The sequence below is a fragment of the Gymnoscopelus braueri genome (genome assembly GCF_963280865.1).
Source record: "Gymnoscopelus braueri genome assembly, chromosome: 16".
Taxonomy (NCBI): domain Eukaryota; kingdom Metazoa; phylum Chordata; class Actinopteri; order Myctophiformes; family Myctophidae; genus Gymnoscopelus; species Gymnoscopelus braueri.
In genome coordinates this window covers 12,011,865-12,033,450 of record NC_137616.1, presented here as the reverse complement: position 1 = coordinate 12,033,450, position 21,586 = coordinate 12,011,865, and the positions used below count along the sequence as shown (strand labels likewise).

The window sequence follows — 21,586 nt, the reverse complement described above, 5'->3', positions numbered from 1 at the left end:
AGTATGTTGATTATTACTTCATCTGTGAAGCAATTGCGAAACTAGTGTTGTGATTGTAATGTACTAGAACACTTGCTGTCTCAGTCAGCCATTCTCACCCCTCAGCCACTCTAACCCACTGCTGTGTGACCTTTATGTTGACATATAAGCCTATGTCCAGGCACCATGTTTGAACAACAAACGGCTGACTGTGCTCCAGCCTCTCGAAACTCTGTACCTTAAGGGTAGGGCCTGTAAACAGAGTCTCGACCCCTTGGTTTATGGTCATTATGGCTCCAAGGATGTCACAGCACTCAGGGGGAAGATAAGGCTTAACCAATGAGGGTCCTCATATTGTTACTCATCCTACGTCATCGTAAATACTGGGCAGGCCATGAGGTTAGGTCTGAATTCAATTTGTGCCATGTTTTCACTCGGCGTGGAATAGCATATTTGTTTTCGACAATACAAGGCATACAAGTGTGAGTGATGTGCATGTTTATATCATTACTGTTGGACAGAAACCATGTACCTCCATATTTCAACTTTCTATGTTTTTTCGTAAATTAATGCCCTACTTCGTCATATAAGAGAAATTGGAGATCTATTGTGAGCTTGTATATCTGCAATTTTCAGTATTTTAATAAAAAAAATTAAGACTTACAAGGTTTCCACCCGACAGCGACGATATGCATGTCTAGGTTGTCTACTCTGAACTTAATGGAGACCAATTCCTACCAGCCGTGATTGGTTTGGCAAGGAAACAATTAAATATGGACTCTCTAGTCTAATTTGATGGTACCCTCAGAGTGTTGCTCATGAGTGGGACTTGAATCGTTTGGAGTGTATTTGCCTGCATAAGCTTTAAGAGTTCCCTTGAAATGCACTTACGATTTCATTGGAATACATTTCCAGCTTATATTCAATATAGCCTTTAGTAAGATCTTAATCAGACAACCAAGGAGGTTTGGGTAAGTGGACACAGTTCTAAGAAATAAGACTCAGTCACGGCGGTTGTAATTAATAATAATGGTTAATTATATTCAAAGAGAGACAATTGTGTGAGTTACAGGAGGCACAGAGGCAAGCAGATAATTTTTCTCTAGTCATACAGAGGAATTCAGGGTGATTTATATCCCAGTCCGTTATCAGATGTTACCATGCATTACGTAGTGTTCAAGCACCACAAGACAAGATACCACAAGACAAGATACATAATCGTGGAATAACAGTTGATTGGCAGTGGCGTGCACAGACATTTTGAGGGGCAGGTGCTCAAGTAAATTATACTTTTTTTTGTTTACTTGGTCTGCTCTTTTTTCCCTCTACACCTATACCTCTTTGCCAAAAATAGCCGATCTACAAGCCCACAGAGCTTGTAGATCTGCTATTTTTGGCTAAAGTTCTCCTCAGAAAAGGGATGCTAGGTTTCGAGTGGTTATGGTAAAAAGAAAAATCATATCACATAAAGATTTGGCGGACCCCCTGTAGTAACTCTGAGGACCCCCAAGGGGTCCCGGACCCCTGTTGAAGACCCCTGCTGTAAACTGAAAAAAGGGCACTTCTGGTCAAGAGGGCAAAGGGCAGGTGCTCTAGCACCACCTAGAGTCTATCTGTGCACGTCCCTGTTGATTGGGTCGTCTCTGAGTGTCCATTAGGTTGTCATCTTGGATGTTTGTTTATCAGCTTGTTGTTTAGAGAGGCGCCTGTAAGTTCAAACATCATTCTGGTCAGAACGATGTTAGATGTCTTTTTATGCCAAAGTTTGTTATTTGACATGGAGAATGACATCTCTTCAATATCTTAAGGCTACGGCGACATTCATTTGACACTATACAAAATTATACACAATCAGAATCTAATGTATTAATGATTATTAAAAATAGATCTATCACTCTGCATCCAGAATTTTTCAAGCAGCAAATTGTTCAACTTTTAGGAGAGGAGCACCGCTCCTCAATGTCACTTTTCTATGCAGAGGGGGGTGGGATAGACACGCCCACAATCAGCAGAGGCATCTGGCTCAGGCAGGTTTCAAGGGGTGCATGGCAATTGCCACCCCCTCGTGTTCACATCTAACCTCACATTCTTATTATTATAAGAATTTAATTTTATGCATATTTTCCCCAACTCCCCAATGTGTTTTCTTGTCTGCACCCCTATTTTGGGCATGTCATTACAGGTGAACATTTTGTGTGGCGTTCTGGACATGCTTCATGCTTCTGTGGACATGGCCCCTTAGAGGAACTTATGAGCTCCTCTCACACTCAGGGTCTCTGGCCTCCTGTTTGCCCCATCGAATGAACTGAGAGAAAGGTCATGGAAACACCTCAAACCACAAGTCTGGCGGTAGCTAGCAGGACAGGCGTTTCTGTGTCTGCCCCCTAGTGTACCGTCCCAAGAGATGCAGTATACTGACACTGTACCCTGGCACTGAGCTTGGTGTTGTCTGGCATGTGATTGGTGACATAACTGTGGGCATGAGTAAGTGAAGGGAGGGTGGGGGCACACAGCTGACAGCTGCCACAGGGCATGAGTTAATATTCCCTATTCCAGGTAACAGCTTTGCCACTAGTTATGTAAGCCTGGCAGCCACTGACACCACAAAGCTTTTTTTTTGTAGATTTATTTTTGGCATTTTTAGGAAACCAAGAGCAGAGAGAGAGAGGAGAGGAGAGGCATGCGAGACATAGATGGGGGTCGGATTTTAACCCAGGTCCTCGCACTCACAGGGAGCATATGGTCTGTGCATTAACTGGCCTATAGACACCGACCCCTGTGACTGCACTGCACAGATTAACCACTTAAACCCAGTATACTTTGTTGTATATACGCCACATAGCCTATCTACAAACTCACAATCCGTGGCAAAGAGAAGTCCAGCGGGCTTCAGCCAGTAGAAGGTAGAATGGTTCGTTGGTGCTCAACAGGGACAACTTGCATCAGAGAAAATAATAATACCTGGATTACTTCAGGAGAGACTACCCAAATAAAATATACTGGAGCACTCGACTGGTCTGCACGTGTTCTGGTCTGCACGTGTTTTATTGTTTTTGCAAAACAATGCAAAACAATAAAACACGTGCTGACCAGTCGAGTGCTCCAGGATATTGTATTTGGGTAGTCTCTCCTGAAGTGCCCAGTTATTATATTTTCTCTGTCACAATCTGTGGCGTTTACCTATTTCCGCCGAATGTTAGACTACTTTTGCTTAATGTTCGCCTGTTATGACATGCCCAGAATAGGGACACAAGTCTTAATAACCAGGTCTTATGACTTAACTTAAGACCTGGAGGCGTGGCCAATGCTGTTTTGCGATTGTGAGTGGCCAAACAGCATTGGCCACGCCTCCAGGTCTAAAGTTAAGACATAAAACCTGGTAATTAAGACATGCAAAATAGGACCCAAGGGGTCATGTGGTTAAATAAGAATTTACAGTAGCAGGCAATGCATTTACTTACACTCCCATGAGAATGAATAATAAGAGGGGTGACTCAAAAGTTGAATTTCCATCTTTAGCCTCACCATTTTATATTTTAGCAGGAAGTTTTCCCCTCACTTGACAGACAAAGTTGCACAGCGCCCGCGGCTAGCTGTGTACTGGTGTCAATGAGGAACATCAACAGTACCTTAACACTGGGAAACTTCGAAAAATCCTGAAGAATGAATGTCGAAACTTTCTCTGCCTGCAGTGTGACAGGTGTCTAGTGAAGAGCAGCTAGTGTAGCCTTTGCCGTGTCTTCAAATTGTCACGGACAGGAATAAACCTGCCAAGATTAATATACCGTATATTCACAGATTTGATACGATAGCTCTGTCAGTTTAAACTTCTTAACTGTCTGTTGGTAAATCACATTCCACCCACCCAAGGACACTAAAACTTTAGGTTGCGGTTTCTCAGTGATGACGGTGCTGATGTGTGTGTGTATCGTGTATCGTGTAACCACCTGATTGATTGATTGAATTGATTGATTGAATACTTTATTAACAGTTTGCAAAGACAATCACAGGGAAGTACAGTTCAATACAAGGTCTGTTAACTCTCTCAGTGCCACGCCCCGACATATCCCGAGTTTTTCCCGAGTACCCTCAGTGCCAGCACGAGAAATCCCGAGTTTTTACTTTTGACTGTGGTCGCGTTATTCTGTTTATTTTTCATGATCACTTTCGCTTCCTGACTCCTTCAGATTCACCCGGAGCCGGATGTAAAAAAAAAATTTCATTTCCGGGTCACGTTGTTTTTCTCCGGTGATTTTCGGCCAGAATAGGGAAAGTCACGGTTTTTCACACGGTATAAAAAGCGAACGGAGAGGTCCACGTCTACTCTCTTTGGTCTGGGTGACGATCAGTCATCGTAGTCGTGTATCGCATCGTAATTTAGCGCGATCAACGATTGTCGAAAATGTCAACATCCGGTTCTGACCGGATATGACGTGAGCCTGTTTGGGAGGGGGCGAGTGAGCCAGCGAGATCATCAATGTGTCGATTTGTTGCTCTCTACTGGTAGAACTGTATTATGGGTTTAAAACCCCAATCAGATCATTTATTTGAATGAAAAATTACAAAATTACAAAATAAAAAAAAACGCAAATTCCTGGCAGTTTGGGAGTACTTTATGAAAATACTCTTGGCACTGAAAGAGTTAAGAGGATTTTAAACCCAAGAAAGCACTATGGCTTGTTTCCATTGGGGTCCTTTGTACTCAATTCATCGAAAAAGTCTAGTGTAGTGGTTCTCAACCTTTTTTGGTTAGCCATTCGGCTACCGTGTTAAGTGGTCAGATTGATGGCCATTTTCAGAGCATGTTTATTTTAACGATCAATCAATTGATTGTGCTCTGGCGTGGATCAATGGAACTAACATACCTACTATACAATATACGATACATACTATGAGTTCCTATTTATTGGTATAATAACAAAGTTTTTTTTTTTTTTAAGGAAAACCATGACATTTCTTTTTCATAAAGTCTTAAACGTTATATTAGGCTACCATTAAAATCGTAATGTTTTGCTAATTATTTGGGGGCCCATTGAAGTATCCTCACTGCCCACGGGTTGAAAATCACTGAGACTTGAATCGGTGTTGCCATGTCCGCTTGTTATAAGCGACATTGGGATGCTTTTTCTGTAAAGTTGCTTGTAAATATTGGTTGGTGGTTGTGTTTTTTTTTGGGCTTGTTTCTAGTGTAGTTTCTTACTCCCTAAATGTTTTAATTATTATTTAACCCGGTGGTTCTCAAATATACACATATTTTGTGCCAGGGAGTGAGGGACACCCATACCAGATTTGTGTTGTTAAAATGTTTCGGAAAATATTCAAAATGTTTCGCTTTTTCTTTTCAAGATTTGTTTGAAAATAGCAGATCTACAAGCTCACAACGCGACGCGTTGTGAACATGTAGATCGTTATTTTCAAAAAGCAGATGTAATTAGGTTGAAAGTGTGACCCCATCTTTTGGGCATGTTTTCATAGACCTGCTTGTTGCTTGTTTTGCTCGCAAAGTCTGGCAACACTGACTGGAATGTGAACCCACAGGCCCGGCTGTTCCTGTTGGCGTGGACGTCCAGGTGGAGAGTTTGGACAGCATATCGGAGGTAGACATGGTAAGTGGCTTTGAACTTTCCAGTGGAAATACACACAACCATGCAGGAGATTCTCAACCTCTTTCATTTCAAGGACCCCCAATTTGATATTCACTGTTTCACAAACATGTTTGGGTCGCGGACACATTTTTATGGGTTGCGGGTAAATATCTAGTTTTTTCAGTTTCCTACATTTCCTAAACCCAGATCCACAAGCTCGCAACGCGGGGAGAAGCGAATCGTTGTGAGCTTGTGACCTTTTTCACTAGTTTGGGTCCCGGGCAATCGTCTAATTTCTCTTTTGGGTCTTGAGCTAAAAAGTTTGCGAACCACTGTTAGGCCACGGACCCCCATTATATAGGATTTGTATTTCTGGGATCCTAATCTAATGAGTTCATTTAACTCAAATGTAGAAATGGAAACAAAAGGTCCATTTGGTTCCATTTGTATACTCTCTCAGTTATAAACCTGTAAGGGACCATATTTGGTTCCTATCTATCATTTAGCTATAAAGGTTGCACATCCAATAAACAAGGCAGAATTGACAGACTGTAGCCTCCAGTCTTGTATTTGAGGTATGTGCTGCTAATTTGAGGGTTATTATAAGCATGTTTTTGTGTGTTTGAGCACAAGGATATCCTCGGCGTGTGCAAGTGATATATCTGCATCCTCCAGTATAAAAAGAACATGCAGAGTAACACTGATTTTAATTATTACATTACATTTGGATTAGGCAAGTGTTGTGGCTGTAACAAGGTAAAGTTCCTCAAAAAACAAATTCAACTGCTTTGGGGGAAAATAATAATAATAACAATTAATCAACTTTATTTGTATGGCACCTTTTAAGAGCAGTGTCACAAAGAGCTGGTGCCATGGTTTTGCACTTTTTCAGTTTTTCATGTGTCTTTGAGGTTGAACTTCATTAAGCCCCCTGGTGGTGTTTTTATGGTGTTTTATGTCTTCTCTGACTATTTTGAGTTTCTACCTGGAGGCTGAAACCTTGAGGGTCAAACGTGCCAATAGAAAAACAGCCCTTTAGTGACATAGTAAAAATATACCCTCCCCCTCATTATCATAACACAACAGGTGTGGGCATAAGGAGGAGGAGGGACTAGGACAGGTGGGTGGTGCTAAGGTGGTGGAGGAGGTGCTAAGGTGAGAACCAGGTACAGTATACTTAATGAACTGGAGGTGTGTCCACATAAAAACATAATTTTAACAATTTCTGTACACTTTTTTGAAAAAAATCTTCCTCCTAGTATAACCATAATACCTGATGATTATGTTTTAGGGGGGAAAAAATTACTGAAAATCACGGTACCCCGTCTTTAACAGAAAAAATCAAAACACAATACATAAACCAATAAACCAGTTATTATATAACAGTGATCCAGAAAAATGGATGGCATTTTAATAAAGATCAGTGATTATATAACAGTGATCCAGAATGGCTGTGAATGTTACATGCATTTCATGTATGCCATATACATATTCCATAGATCACTCCCATGCCCTCGGCGGCATTGAAAGTTGTACTCACCCAGTAATGAAATGCTGCGACCTGGGGTCAGCTACAGTAATGCTACAGTAATGTCATTTTCTGTCAGAAAACTTGTATTTGGTCAAATATCTCCACTTTACCACAGAGTTTGGCAGAATTTCGCACATTTCCTCCAGACAGTGAGCACGTGTGCCCCATACCCTTATGTGCTCACTAGAGGAAATGGAATGTGAGTGGAATGTGGTCCATGTCAAACTCGTGGGAAAGTGGAGATAATTCACCAAATGCATGTATTTTTTGGCTGCAACCTTAAAATGGATGTGAAACTAGAGGACAATTATAGCTGACCCAAGTTGCACCAATTCATTATTGGGTGAGTACACACACAGCGCTACAACTTGTAAAGCCGCTGCGATGACTCACGGACGCAGGAGGCATGGGACTGATCTATGGCTGTGTATATGGAATTCATGAAATGTATGTAATATCACAGCCACCATCGTAGGGCTAGCACTGATAATGTAGGCCTAATAGTAGAACAGAATAGAACATACATACAAAATTATGCGAGTAATGAGATATGAATAAGGACATATTCACTGGCTTCAGCATGTTTAGATCTATTTATTCAATTATCCTCCTTATTTACAACAGTGTCTAGTACCTTTTACTTCAAATTATCAAGTTAGGCACTTTGCTCAGCGAAATGTTTCTGTGGGTGCTCCTTCAGACTTGGAATATTTTACCTATGGATATTAGGTCCCTTTCATAACGGTTAGAGTGTAAGCATGCCCTGTCTTCTTACTTTGAGATGGATTTCTCTTGTTATCAGTGTCGCTGTCTTATTTTTGTTAAACTCACAGCGGGAGGTTCAGGGGCAAGAAATGAGTTTCAATATAGCAGCTTTGTCTACGATTGCTGATGAAAGGCTTAGCATGAATTAAATAACATAGTATTTCCATATTTCCCATGTCACTAAGTATGCCCTGTCTTCTTACTTTGACTGCTCTTGTTATCAGTGAAGCCGTCACTCTTTTAAACTCACTGTTTTAAACGTCGGCTACTTTGAATTGACTATTCATACTATCTAATGTCTATAATACCTGCCTGATGGTATGTGTTGATCTAATCTCATCCTACTCTTTAACTATTATTGACCACTTAGCTGCCTTCAACCTGGCGTCCCTAATTTGGGAATGCCATTATTATAGGTGAAAACATTCTGAACTTTTTCCAGCATTCGTCAACAATTTTCCGGAACAGCAAAATGTGCAGATATACAACCTCACAACTGCGTTGTGAGGTTGTAGATCAGCTATTTTCACTATTCGTCGTACAACATTATATAGGGCTTAAAGGTCAACTTCACCCATTTTAACACTTACTAGTGCTCATGATAAAATTGTAAAAAAAAAACTATCTGCTCTGTCTCATAAGAGGACTGTGGACACTTCAGAAATCTGCCTACCAGTGACATCATCATTAGACAGGTTTTTTTTTTCTAACAAGATAAAAAATATATATATTTAGAATTGTATTAACGCAAGAACAATGGCTTCCATTATAGCATGCTAACTTTCCAGGAATAGAAAGCCTGCAGTTTCTGTTTGCTTAGATTCCCCATCGATGATGTCACTGGTAGGCGGGTTTCTGAACTGTCCACAGCCCCTCCTCTGAGACACAGACGGGGTAAATATAAATTGTACCATATCATAATGAGCATTAGTGAGGACCAATTATATGAAGATAGGTTGAAAATGGGTGAAGTCGTCCTTTAAGTGGTTAGGCCACTTTATGGTGATGATGTTTTTCAGGGTTTGCATTGGTTATTGTATGGTTTACTGTTCTTTTTGTCCGTGAATTCCTTCTTTTTTTTTTTACTTCCCACTTTTCTGCCTCGAAAACGAGATGGTACACCTCAAGGGGTTTATCCCAATAACTAAATTTGAACACGCACGCCGGCGGGCACACGCACGCCGGCGGGCACACACACACACACGCACGCACGCTCACATTAGCGACGAAGCATTACGGAAACATTCTTCATTAACAGCATGGGAGTGGACACCTCATTGGTCACCTCATGAGTACTAAACTGATTAAAGCGCCATCTGCATCCCACCGTCATCAATGGAGCCACCAGCCGAGGGATAATTTACACCAGAGCTTTACCCAGAATGTATTCTGTCAATGACACGCAGCAACATGCTTTTGTTAGTCCTCAGGATAATGGAGGTCGTAAACAAATAAAGATAAATATGCCATTTTTAGCTCCAGCCCCTTCATCTGTTGTTTCCAGATGGATAACCACACAGAGCTTCCCAAACTTTTTTAAGCTCGAGACCCAGGAGATAAATTTAGTGTCTACCTTCATAAAAGGTGAAATTAGCTGACCTACAAGCTCGCAACGCACATTTATTTATTTCTGAAAATCCTTTTAATCTTTTGAAATAATCAGAATCAGAATCAGTTTTATCACAGGTTTACAAAGTAAAAAAGTGGGTGAAATTCATTTTAGTGCAGCTTAATAAAAAACCACACCACAGCAGCCGTAACAGTGGACTGGCATGAATGATGACATGATACAAGGCGGCAACTGCGTTGCCTCTCAATGAAACATGAACAACAAACATAGCCATATACCACCATGGCGCTAAACGATCCCTCTTAAGAAGAGTTTTGGAGGGGGAGCAGGGTGGGATAGATGGGGTACACGGGCAAAAAAAAGCACTGCTCGCACGCTCTGCTCCCAGAAGGGGGCAGAGCGTCCGAGGAGCAAAAAAAACAGAGCCCAGGGTGGAGTGGGGAGGGGAGCAGGACGGTGATAGGAGCAGGGGGGGGGGGGTGCGAAGGCATGTAGTGCAGACATGTGTGTGTGTGTGTGTGTGTGTGTGTGTGTGTGTGTGTGTGTGTGTGTGTGTGTGTGTGTGTGTGTGTATGTGGAACTCTGTGACATGTCCTTGGGCTTCACCCAGTTCAGAGCAGTCTCTTGGCTGATGTCAGAGCTTATCGCATGTTGTTGTGCGATAGCAGCGAGTTGTGAGGCTGCGTGAGACGTCCTTGAATGGCTTCCGAACCAAAGTCATAACACCAGGTGTCCATGAGGGGGGCTGGTGGAGGGGGGGTGGGTTCTTGATACGGGTCTGGGGAGGGGGGGGGGTGGGTGGGCATCTTCTTCTCTGCATTTCGCTGGGTGAAAAGTCCAGGTTTTTTGGCTTGGGGGGGGTCCAAATTGATCCTAAAAATCCAAAGCAGACAATTTATCTACTATTTATCTAGATGTGGGCCTTCCAGTCTGTCCATGCCCGCTCTGATCATGGTCAAATAGCCTTGCAGCGCGGTTATGTCGGCGCGAAGAGCACCGGCTCGCTCAGCGGCACCTCTAGCTTCGACCTCCGCACGTGCCATGATGTTGTCTAGCTTCGTGTCCAAACCACGGAAATAATATTTGTTTTGTAGGAATCTTCCCAAAAACAGTGATATTCATTCACGAGTCGCAACCCATAAAAATGCATCCGTGACAAAAACAACTGGTCCCAGCCCACCGTTAGGTCACAATGCCAGAGATCGTGAAACCTTTAGGCAGTAGGAACTGTTTTCATTTCATACAGCATCAGGGTGAATTCATCTTGTGTAGTTATGTAATTGAATGACTAGAATGGACCTCTTTTTTGGGACCCAAATTGGATTCCAAATTGCCATGCTGGTGTCGTCTAAGCTCCTGTGTGGGATGACAACCAAGGACTATATTTAATGTGAACCACGGCAGTTTGTACGTTTGATTATATATCAGAATCTCATATTAGGTTCTTGCAGTGCCGGAGGCTGCAACGTAGAGCCTTCTCGTCCTACTCCTCCCGCCCCAACACTCCCTACTGACAGGTGCCGCCCCAGCCCGTAGGATTACGTGCAATGACAAATATCACCCTCCCCGGTCGGCTTCCCTCCCCCCAGGCCAATTGTGTTCCTATAGACGCCCGACAAAGCCGGACGCACCACGGTGCATTCGTACCCACAACCTCCGTGGTAGTGGGCAGGCAATTCTACCCCCTGAGCGCCCTGTTGACATTTATCAATGTGTTAATATTCTATATGCTCTGTTGATGAATTTGATGCACTAGAAGTTCGGACCTCTTTTATGCCCATATATGGAGTTCTCTGTATCTGTATCTGTCCGTCCTTGTCCCTTTAATGCCTATAAGCTTATATATCTGTTATTTTTGAATAGCCAACACTAAAATCTAAAATTACATCCTTTCCCGATTTAAATGGTTAAAAGAACATCTGGATTTGAACTATATCATTTGAGTAAATGCTTTGGCCACAAAGTATGCTTGCAGTTTCCCACCCTAATCTGGAGTGAACATTCTGCGATAATAGCCGAACTACAAGCTCACGTCGTGTCACATTGTGACACATTGTGAGCTTGTAGATCGGCTATTTTCAGCGAATACATTTATCGTAGAGCAAAAATAGGACGGGGCCTAGTATCGAGCCTTAATGGGAATCCGGTCAACTTAGTATGGGGTTTATGTGGTTAAAAATCTGGATTTTATCATGTAGGGTGAATATTACACGACAAAGCAACAAAACGATCCTCCCACCCAATATCCGTAGCTACAGTTTGAGGGCACTTGACATACCACAAGCTGCCTATACAAAACCGTTGTTCCTCGGAGCCATTCAGAGACATGAACATAATGTCTTACATAACACCATGCAGGCAACGTCTCTCTACAGTGGGTGCCAGGAGTAGAATGCATCACCCCCAGCAGGCGTTCTTCCACCCCAGGAAGAATACTTTATGTAATGATGTGAGGAGCATGGCATGGATGGAGGATATGTTCTCCCCATGTTGAGAGGCAGAGCCATGTCGCTTCAGGACCATTGTGTGTGTGTGTGTGTGCGTTGCACATTGCAACTGATTAGTGTGGAGGGTGGTTCTCAAATGTTTTCATGTCAAGGACCCCCAAAGTAATTTGGCCACGGACCCCCGTATGAAAATGTCTTGCGCCAGGGACCCCCATAAAAGATTTGTGTTGTTAAAATGTTTCAAAAATATTCCAAAATGTTCAATTCTCCTTCTCCAAAAAAAGAAGAAAGAGAAAAGCCGATCTACAAGCTCAAAACGTGACGCGTTGTGGTGAGCTTGTAAACATATGTTCCACACTCAGTAAACATATGTTCCATGCTTAGAGTATGTTGACGGCACGTGTTTCATCATACTATACAACTCTGTGTTAGGTTGCTGTCGGGTGGAAACCTCATATGTCGAAAACCGTTCCTTTACAAATTTTACAAAATATATATAAAATGGAGAAAATACAATACATTCCGACGTGTTTGTGAGCTTGTAGATTGTCACTACTTTTGTGCCACACTTGTTTGATGAAGTCATTTACAAAAATATATAAAAAGTTGAAATATGGAGATACAAGGTTTCTGTCCGACATGGATGATGATAATCCAGAAGCACAGGGTCAGAGCAGGGTAATCCCAGTGCAGTAAGCCAGTGGGTTTGCAAGCGGAAGCAGTGGTGGAAAAAGTACTCAGTTTTTGGTTTTACTTAAAGGTAGGGTAAGTGATATTTTTGGGTTAAAAACCTCGGGCCTCCCCGTCTCTCCAGCTCTTTAATAAACAGAAAATACATTTTCCGGTAGGTGTCAAAATCTCAGCCAATCAGGAGAAAGTACCCATTTTTAAGCTTCATTTTTATAGTGTTCCAGTTCCAATTTTTCCTGCTCATTTCTTAGTGTCATCACTTCCAATTTCACTTGTTTAAAGGAGAATTCCGGCAACTCGTGTTGCCAGAATCTGGAAACAAGCAACCAGTGTTAAATCGTTCGCCATTGACGGCAGCCTCGCAGATAGTTTCAACGCATGTTTGACTATCATGAGACTCTACTATGAATACTAGTAGTGAAAAAAACAACTTTGCGTCGGTTATAATAGACGAATTTCCCTTAGCCACGCGCTCCCATTATGACAACGGAGGGGGTTTAAAAAATGACGACAGGGGAATATATGAAAAAAAAGAACGCTACTTTTCACATCGGTAGGTGAGTAACGAGACATCAAAGATAACACTTAATTTGTCCGGAATTCTCCTTTAATCTATATCCTGAGTTCTCTATGCTGATTGGATACAATTGGAAATGAAACTGAAACGAAAATGCATTTTCTGTTTTATTAAGAGCTGGAGAGACAAGGAGACTCCTTTTACTGAACAAACACTCTATACTGTAGCAATGAGTACTATCAGAATATAGAGCTATTTAACACTTATTTTAACCAAAGAAAATCACTTACCCTACCTTTAAGTAAAAGTAACTATACCCCAATGTAGAAATACTCTGTTACAAGTAAAAGTCCCCTATTTAAATTGAATAAAAGTAAAAAAAAAGAGAGAAAAAACTGATATTGTCAATAGTGCGTACTGAAGTAGAGTAAAAGTACCTCAAAATTGTAGGCTCCTTAAGTATTGTACTTGAGTAAATGTACGTAGTTACTTTCCACCACTGAGCAGAAGTCAAGGGATGAGGGTTCATGCCAGGGCCGTTGGTATCGTTCTACAATGTGAAGTTGGCTAAATCACATTTCACTTGTTTCACATCGTGTCACACTTTGTTACAAATTGATTCACTCCAGCATGTTAAAGATGAAGTAAATGAAATCTCAACGTTTTGTTGCGTGCATTAAAGCTAAATGTATCATCATTTTAGCCAATCTGTATGACAGAGTATGTTAATACACTATAGTTAGTTAATCTGCATTAGTTGGAGGTGGTCTCCCTTCTCTTCCATTGAGAAATGTACACCCTGTTGTCAGGTGGGACATCTACTGGTTGACAAGTAGTACTGCATGACGATGGTGTGTACAATAAATCCCCATGCCAAGAGAGGATTGCTTTGCTTGTTGGATGAGCAGTGCAAAAGTACAAAATGTGTGTGTGTGTGTGTGTGTGTGTGTGGGGGGGGGGGTGTAGAGAGAGGAGAGAGAAAGAAACACTGTCTGTTTGGAGGTAGTCCCACAACTAAGCCATGCTGTAGGAATGCCAAAAATAGGCTATCTATAACCTCTTGAACCCCAACTATTCTGGGGGGAACATTCGTCAGAAATTGCCGATCTGCAAGCTTGTAGATCTGCTATTTCTGATGAAGGGATTTGGTGTAGAGGGAAACAAGAGCAGACCAAGCTAGTACAGTTGTAACTCAGGTCCGTTTCAAAAGGCGTCGCAAGCTTATAGATTGTCTGTTTTCCGGCGATGCCGAATGCTGTCGTACATTTTACACTTTCGTCTGATCATTTTTGGCTGTCCGTGTGTTCTTCTGTAGGACTTCACCATGACGCTGTACCTGAGACACTACTGGAAGGACGAGAGGCTGGCCTTCCCCAGCACCACCAATAAGAGCATGACGTTTGACGGCCGCCTTGTCAAGAAGATCTGGGTGCCTGACGTGTTCTTCGTCCACTCCAAGAGGTCCTTCATCCACGACACCACCACGGACAACATCATGCTGCGTGTCTACCCCGACGGCCACGTGCTCTACAGCCTGAGGTGAGGGCATCTCAATCACGTTTCTATAGAGCAGTGGTGCTCAACCTTTTCAGGCCACGACCCCCCCCCCCGCAGTTCCAAAATAATCGTATTGGAACTGGGGATCCCCCCACCCTGATAATCACTTGGAATGTAGGAGTTGAGGCATTACATTTTCGGTTCCACAGATAAATTATGTGAAAATAGCAGATCTACAAGCGAGGCGTCGTGAGCTTCTAGATCTGCTATTTTCATTTTTTTTTGCCTCTTTCTTATATTTGAAAATCTGGTCAATGTTTGACAAGTTCTTATAGTATAGTTTGTTAGATTATTTTTGATGCAGTGATGGTCTTTTTCTTTTCTTTCTTTTTGAGGTATTAAAAAGGTCTTAAAAGTCCTCACAGGTTGAAAACCACTGTTCTAGAAGAGTGCTTGGTTATGCAGATTCAAGATTGATGTGGTGGCACACGTTCATATTCTGTGTCACATTCAGTGACAACTTTGTTTCACAAGTCCACAGACTGCAAAAGAGTGGGTGCCATTCTTTCTCTTACAAGCTCCCAACATTTTACTGTTTCAAGAATAGGGTTAAGAACAGAGATGTATAAGAAAAAAGGAAAACAAAGTCAGATAACAATAAGGCACAATCTCACATATCAATAATGTAGCAATTGAGCAATGTGCAATATATAATATGTGCAATATATAATATTATACATAAGATGCATATAAAATGAAATCTTCTTGATAAAAATGTTACACTTCAGAGCCACTCTAGTATCAGTGACAGACTACCCTTTACCCAAATCTTAGAATGGGTAAATGCAGTTTTTCATACAATACCTTTAGTTTTAGTTAAGACCCTGCAGTAGGAAGTGGAGTTTTTATGATGTGTATGTTTTCTTTTCTTTTTTTTTTGTCCATCCAGGGTCACAGTGACCGCTGCCTGTAATATGGATTTCAGCCGTTTTCCCCTGGACTCACAGACATGCACTCTGGAACTGGAGAGCTGTAAGTTCTTACTGCTAAACACGGAACACTGGCGTTTAGGGAGAAAACAGAAGACTATTTCTCATCTCCAAACTCTTGAATACCATATATGCTACTAAACCCCACTAATATTAATGATCATAATACTGTGTGTCCTGGCTGCCACATAGATGCGTACACAGACGAGGACCTGATGCTGTACTGGAAGAGTGGTGACGAGTCCCTGAGCACCGACGACAAGATCTCCCTCTCCCAGTTCCTCATCCAGAAGTTCCACACCACCTCCAGACTGGCGTTCTACAGCAGCACAGGTACACCAGGACACGCCATATTATGTGAAGCGTTTAGCAGTCAGTTGTTACCAAACAGTGAGTCGAGAGCAGGCCTGGAGGTTTGTCATTTTAGGGTCAAGGTCACTTGGCCTTTGGTGTTGTACATTTTTTGAGGGCACAACGGTCAAATGCCAGGATAGGAAGGCCATCAAATAAAACAAGATTTTAGTCCATTGAAATAATTAATTGAATTTTTAGGGTTATGGATGGTTTTGAATTTAATACAGTATGTAGACTACCTGCAGTGAAATAAATAAATGATGGTATTTACAATCAGCCCTGCTCCAATCACAGTTACTGGATTGTTTTAAAGATGGGGACTCAGAATCTCAACAAAAGACACTGGTGTACATGACAAGAAAGAGACACTGGTGTGTACATATTGACAAGAAAGAGACAGAGGAGAAAGTGGTACAGTCAGCTGGGGCAGTGTGGGGCATTAAAGGGCAAGACCACTTTGTTAGAGGTTTGGTTTGTGTAGTTACCTTGCCATGATGTAACTCCAAAGGTGGACAAGAAATGAAAAATAATTGCTCCATTAATTAGAAATTGATGATTAAAAATATGCTCCCCATTGACTTACATGGTACACTGAAACAGCTCTCAAAGTCACTCTTTTAGCCCATAAACGAACACAAACTAAGCTGATTAAGACAATATAGAACATCACCAAACCCAGTACTGTTTATTTTTTTTAATAAAAATGTCAACTTCCTGAGGATTTTACTATTTGAAGATCCGGATCCGGATCCGCCGATCCAGTCCAGGTTTTCTTTCTAATAAAAATAGCTAAATCAACAGTAAGTTAACATTTTTATTAAAAAGAAAAAACAGTACTGGGTTTGGTGATGTTCTATATTGTCTGAATCGACTTTGTTTACATTCGTTTACATGCTAAAAGAGCGACTTTGAGAGCTGTTTTACTGTACAATGTAAGTCAATGGGGAGCATATTTTGAATGATCAATTTCTAATCAATGCAGCAATTATTTTTTATTTCTTGACCACCTTTGGAGTTACATCATGGCGAGGTAACTAAACAACCCAAACCTCTACCAAAGTGGTCTTGCCCTTTAAGGCCACTGTGGCCTCAGGGCCTGGCAGGCTAATAATCACATTATAATTGTCCAGTTTATTGTAAAATCTGTTATTTGGTTTTCAGTGAGAAAACCAAATAACAACAGAATATAAGCAACAGAATAATGAACTACCTTAATTTTCAGAGCAGAAACTTTGAATTGGGTGTGGGGGGTGGTGAGGGATCTGGATATTGGATAGGATAGCAAAAAATATTGAGAAACACTGCCCACCCATCAGAACCGTCTGAGCAGTCATCAGCTGGGTGAAGCTGAAAACTGAATTCCCCAGGTCCCCCTTTCCCCCCTAACATAATGTGATCTCTTCATCCCCCTCTCCTCTTCCTCAGGCTGGTACAACCGTCTGTACATCAACTTCACGCTGCGTCGACACATCTTCTTCTTCCTGCTCCAGACCTATTTCCCTGCTACTCTGATGGTCATGCTGTCATGGGTCTCCTTCTGGATCGACCGCAGGGCTGTACCGGCCAGAGTCTCACTGGGTATGCGCACTCGCACTCGCATGTACGCACGCACGCACGTACGCGCGCACACGTCTCACTTCTTGGCTGAAATAGTAATACTGCAGTTTAACCGCATGCCGCACCCCCTATTCTGGGGGGAACATTGGGCAAACTGTCATACAATCTAACATGTGAAGTTTCATGGCCCTCTGTTGGTATATTGTCATTGTGGACAGATTGCCAGACAGACAGACAGACAGACGGACAGACTCATTAGAACAGTTTTCATATCCCTTTATGGCTTAACAAAAAAATTGCCTGCAGTAATAATGTAGGACTAATCTTTGTACATCAACTAATGCGTTTTTTTAAACGCTTTTATTAAAGGGCCTATAACATAAAATTTCACTTTTTACACTTTATAATATGAGGTTTGTCCTATATCATTTCATTTGTGGTTCAGGCATCACCACGGTTCTGACCATGTCCACCATCATCACCGGAGTCAACGCCTCCATGCCCAGGGTGTCCTACATCAAAGCCGTGGATATTTACCTCTGGGTCAGCTTTGTTTTTGTTTTCCTGTCCGTGCTGGAGTACGCCGCTGTCAACTACCTGACAACCGTGAGGGATGGAAAAGAACGGAAGCTCAGAGAAAAAGAAAAAGCCGAGAAGCAGGTATGGCGGAATGATTCTTTTTCATCACAGTCGTGAGATTAATCTCACTTCAAAGTACGTTTGATATATTTTCACAAGTTTGCAAAATTAGTACTTTAAAAAAAAACTTCTTGTGCATTCTGTGTCAATTGTTTTAACCATACTGTATATGTGATACATTGTGAGCTTGAGCGTGGTTAATTTCACTATTTTGGAACATTTTGGACACTTTTTGATTAAGATTTCGCCTATAATTATATGCCCAAAATAGGGATGCCAGGTTGAAAGTGGTTAAATTATTTGGACATTTTGTTATTCATCAAAGAATATATTTCACAAATTGCAGAAATTGCCTTTACAATTATTATTTTTCTCTTGGGCATTCTGTTTGAATTATTTTAAATTATTCAAAACTTTTGTTGTTTATGAAAGGCTGATGAATGTTGCTAAAGTGTGTTATACAAAAAGGTGTGCTCTTAATACCGGTCATTATGTGGGACTCGCATTTTGAAGGATTAACAACAAAAGGATTGCAATCGTATTAATTATTTAAAGTGCTATCGCCACGGTAATTGACATGAGGTGCTTTAGTTGTTATGTTAAAGGTGGGATCAGTTGAATTGGTTATGATGTTGTCTTTTTCTGTCACCATGCTAACATGGTGGGATGTCCCTTTTTATTTGCTGGTACTGTACGAGCTTGGCAATTGTTTTTGTGGTCCGTTTGAGATCAAGTTTTATACATTTTTGTACTTGAGTTAAGGCACTTGAACTATTTACTGCACCATTTGCCCAATTTTATAACTTCTAATCCTTACCCCAACCATTAAGAGATGAACATAGAAATAAAAACCTCTTTGGCCACCAGAGGGATCGTGGACCAGGGGCCAATGAGTGCGACCTCTGTGTTTTCAACTAGAATGGGGCGAGGACATATTTATGCCAGGCTTGGTTGCCTAGCTGTGTGTACTGTAAGACATCGGTTGCATCTGTCAGGACCAAAGGAAGCTACAGGTTGAAATAGCATTTACAATTTACGACATAGGGAGCAACTTTAAACATTTGTGATGCCCCCCCCCCCCCCCCCCCATGGGCAGACGAAAAAGTGCTTGTGAAGGTGTGCTCTATGTCCTGATGAAGATCTGAATAGATCGAAACGTTGACGACCCAATACAAATACAGCAGAGCTTTTTCAGCATCACCAGTGTGCATCTATTTTCTTTTATGATGTTTTTGCTTGTCTTGCACCTGGGCCACGGATGTGCCATAACATTCTGATTAGAATGTGGGGTTAATTGTAAAATCTGTTTGATGTTGGCCTTTATTGGCCGCTGGTGCAGCGTTCCAGGCACCTAGGCTCAGTGTAGCCTGACAGGGTGTCACAGGTTCGCGTCCCGATCCCGACGGCCTTTGCTGCATGTCACTCCCCATCTCTCTCTCTCTCCCATTTCCTGTCAGCCTACTGTCCTATCAATAAAAACCGTTTGATGTTCATTGTCACATGACACCGAAGATCAAATTGAATACAACTTGGTTTTGTCATTTCTATAAGAAACAGTGGCATTTGTAGCTTTTGTGGAAATCGCTCTTGGCACTTTTAGCGGCCCCTCAATGTGTGATTCAAATCTGGGGCCTACACGAAATTCCTTTACATGACCATAATCTGTTTACTCTGTGACTCCTATGCCCCCCCCCCCCAGGCACAGGCGACACTCCCCTGTACCTGTGGCATGTCCCACGCCAGGACCATGATGCTGGACGGGACGTACAGCGAGGTGGACGCCAACAGCCTGGCCGGGTACACTCGGACTCCCGCACTCGTGACCGAGGAGGACCCGTCCGAGAAGCAGCAGGAACACATGGTGGTGCACCTCACCCTGGACAGCGAGTCCAAGGCGACCAAAAAGAAAGGCATCCGTGGATTCCGGATCATACAGAACACTCATGCCATAGACACATACTCTCGTGTTTTTTTCCCCGGTGCTTACATTTTCTTCAACCTGATCTATTGGTCAGTCTACTGCTGAGTGTCTCCATTTATAACCACTTAAGCCCTATATTAAAAAAAATACCAAACTAGCCGATCTACAAGCTCACAACGCGTCGCGATGTGAGCTTGTAGATCTGCTAGTTTCGCTATGTTGTGCCCAAAACAAGGATGCCAGGTCAAAAGTGGTTGACACAGTCTGTGATGGAACAAGACGCTGGATTTTTACAGCATTTAAAAGACAATTTTGCCCGAGCAAGATTTCCATCTTGCATACTGAAGACTAATTGTACAATGCCCGTGGGTGACGCTCAATGTCAGGGGCAAACAGACGATTTCATGAGCATGGAAGGAATATCTCAAGTCTCAGTACTGGACTCGACCGCTTTGTTCAGCTTCCCTTCATCATTAATTATACCACATGAGCACAACATGACTCACATTCATAACCACTTGACTTCCATAAGTAATGTAGCCCTCTCCAGGCTTTTTATCGTCACGCTGACACTTCGGAGAGAACAGATCGTTGTCACCAACTGTATACTCTCTGGAACAAACAGTGACTCCAGAGCAAGTGGCAAATTAAATTAGATTGCAAATTAATTAAATGCCATACCTCCCTCCCTTAGCAGGATGCTGGTTATACTGACAGGGTTTCAGTTTGATAGCGAGTTGATGTGACAGTAAATACTGCCTCTCGGTCTATGACAGTGTGTTGGCTTTGATCACAATCAAGCCACCTACAAAAATGTGACTGGACTACTACATACTGAAATTACTTAGAAAAAATATTTATGTATTTACTGGCTTCTCCATTCACTAGATGTATTTAATTTAGTATTTATGCTATGATAATAGAAATATATGCCATTATACAGTACCTTGTGTTGGGAAGAAAGGACAGCTGAGATATTATTGTTTAGTGGTGCATAACACCGCCATTTTGATGAACGGTCAGAGGTCACGTGTTGCTGGTGTGCGACAGCGTACAGTATGTTGTGAATTGCTGTGATGCACCTACTTTTATTTGTATGCTTTTATGTGAAGATTTCCTTTTTGAGGGGGTTTGTAAAACCATCTAAAGCTTTATCAGTGATGTAACAAATGTACAAACTTGAACCGCCTTAAACAAACTGTCTTTGTTTTTTTCGATAAATGTACATGCACACGTACATGCAGTGCACACCACCATGTGGCACTTTGATTGGATACCAATGCGTGCATATAGCTCCATTGCCGTTCCATACATTATTCCATCCAGCTAGTTGCCATACATATGGTAAAAAAAATAAGAAAAACTGCATGAAGCCAGATTTATACTTTGTCATACTACCGTGTCGTGTGCCAAAAATAGCAGCTGTAGCAACAAAACACCATTGTATGACTAAGTATAAATCAGGCTTTAGTAGATAGCCACAATAGCTGCTGGAGAGAGCCAGCAGCGATGTGACATCAGCTGTCAGTATGCATCAGTAGAACA

The 21,586-nt window shown here is 41.9% G+C and overlaps 1 protein-coding gene across 1 annotated transcript in view; it reads left to right on the top strand.

Annotated features, from left to right (window-relative positions):
- The window catches only part of LOC308103953 (gamma-aminobutyric acid receptor subunit rho-2-like), a gene marked incomplete at both ends in the record, with an annotated part of 33,673 nt that extends 13,527 nt beyond the window's left edge, over positions 1–20,146 (top strand). Inside the window, 7 exons of the mRNA XM_080454177.1 lie at positions 5,518–5,585; positions 14,400–14,623; positions 15,531–15,613; positions 15,763–15,903; positions 17,350–17,502; positions 17,927–18,123; positions 19,832–20,146. Of these exons, the coding sequence (XP_080310303.1) occupies positions 5,518–5,585; positions 14,400–14,623; positions 15,531–15,613; positions 15,763–15,903; positions 17,350–17,502; positions 17,927–18,123; positions 19,832–20,146 (1,181 nt within the window). The remainder of the gene's footprint in view (positions 1–5,517; positions 5,586–14,399; positions 14,624–15,530; positions 15,614–15,762; positions 15,904–17,349; positions 17,503–17,926; positions 18,124–19,831) is intronic.
- Between the last annotated feature and the right edge of the window lie 1,440 nt (positions 20,147–21,586).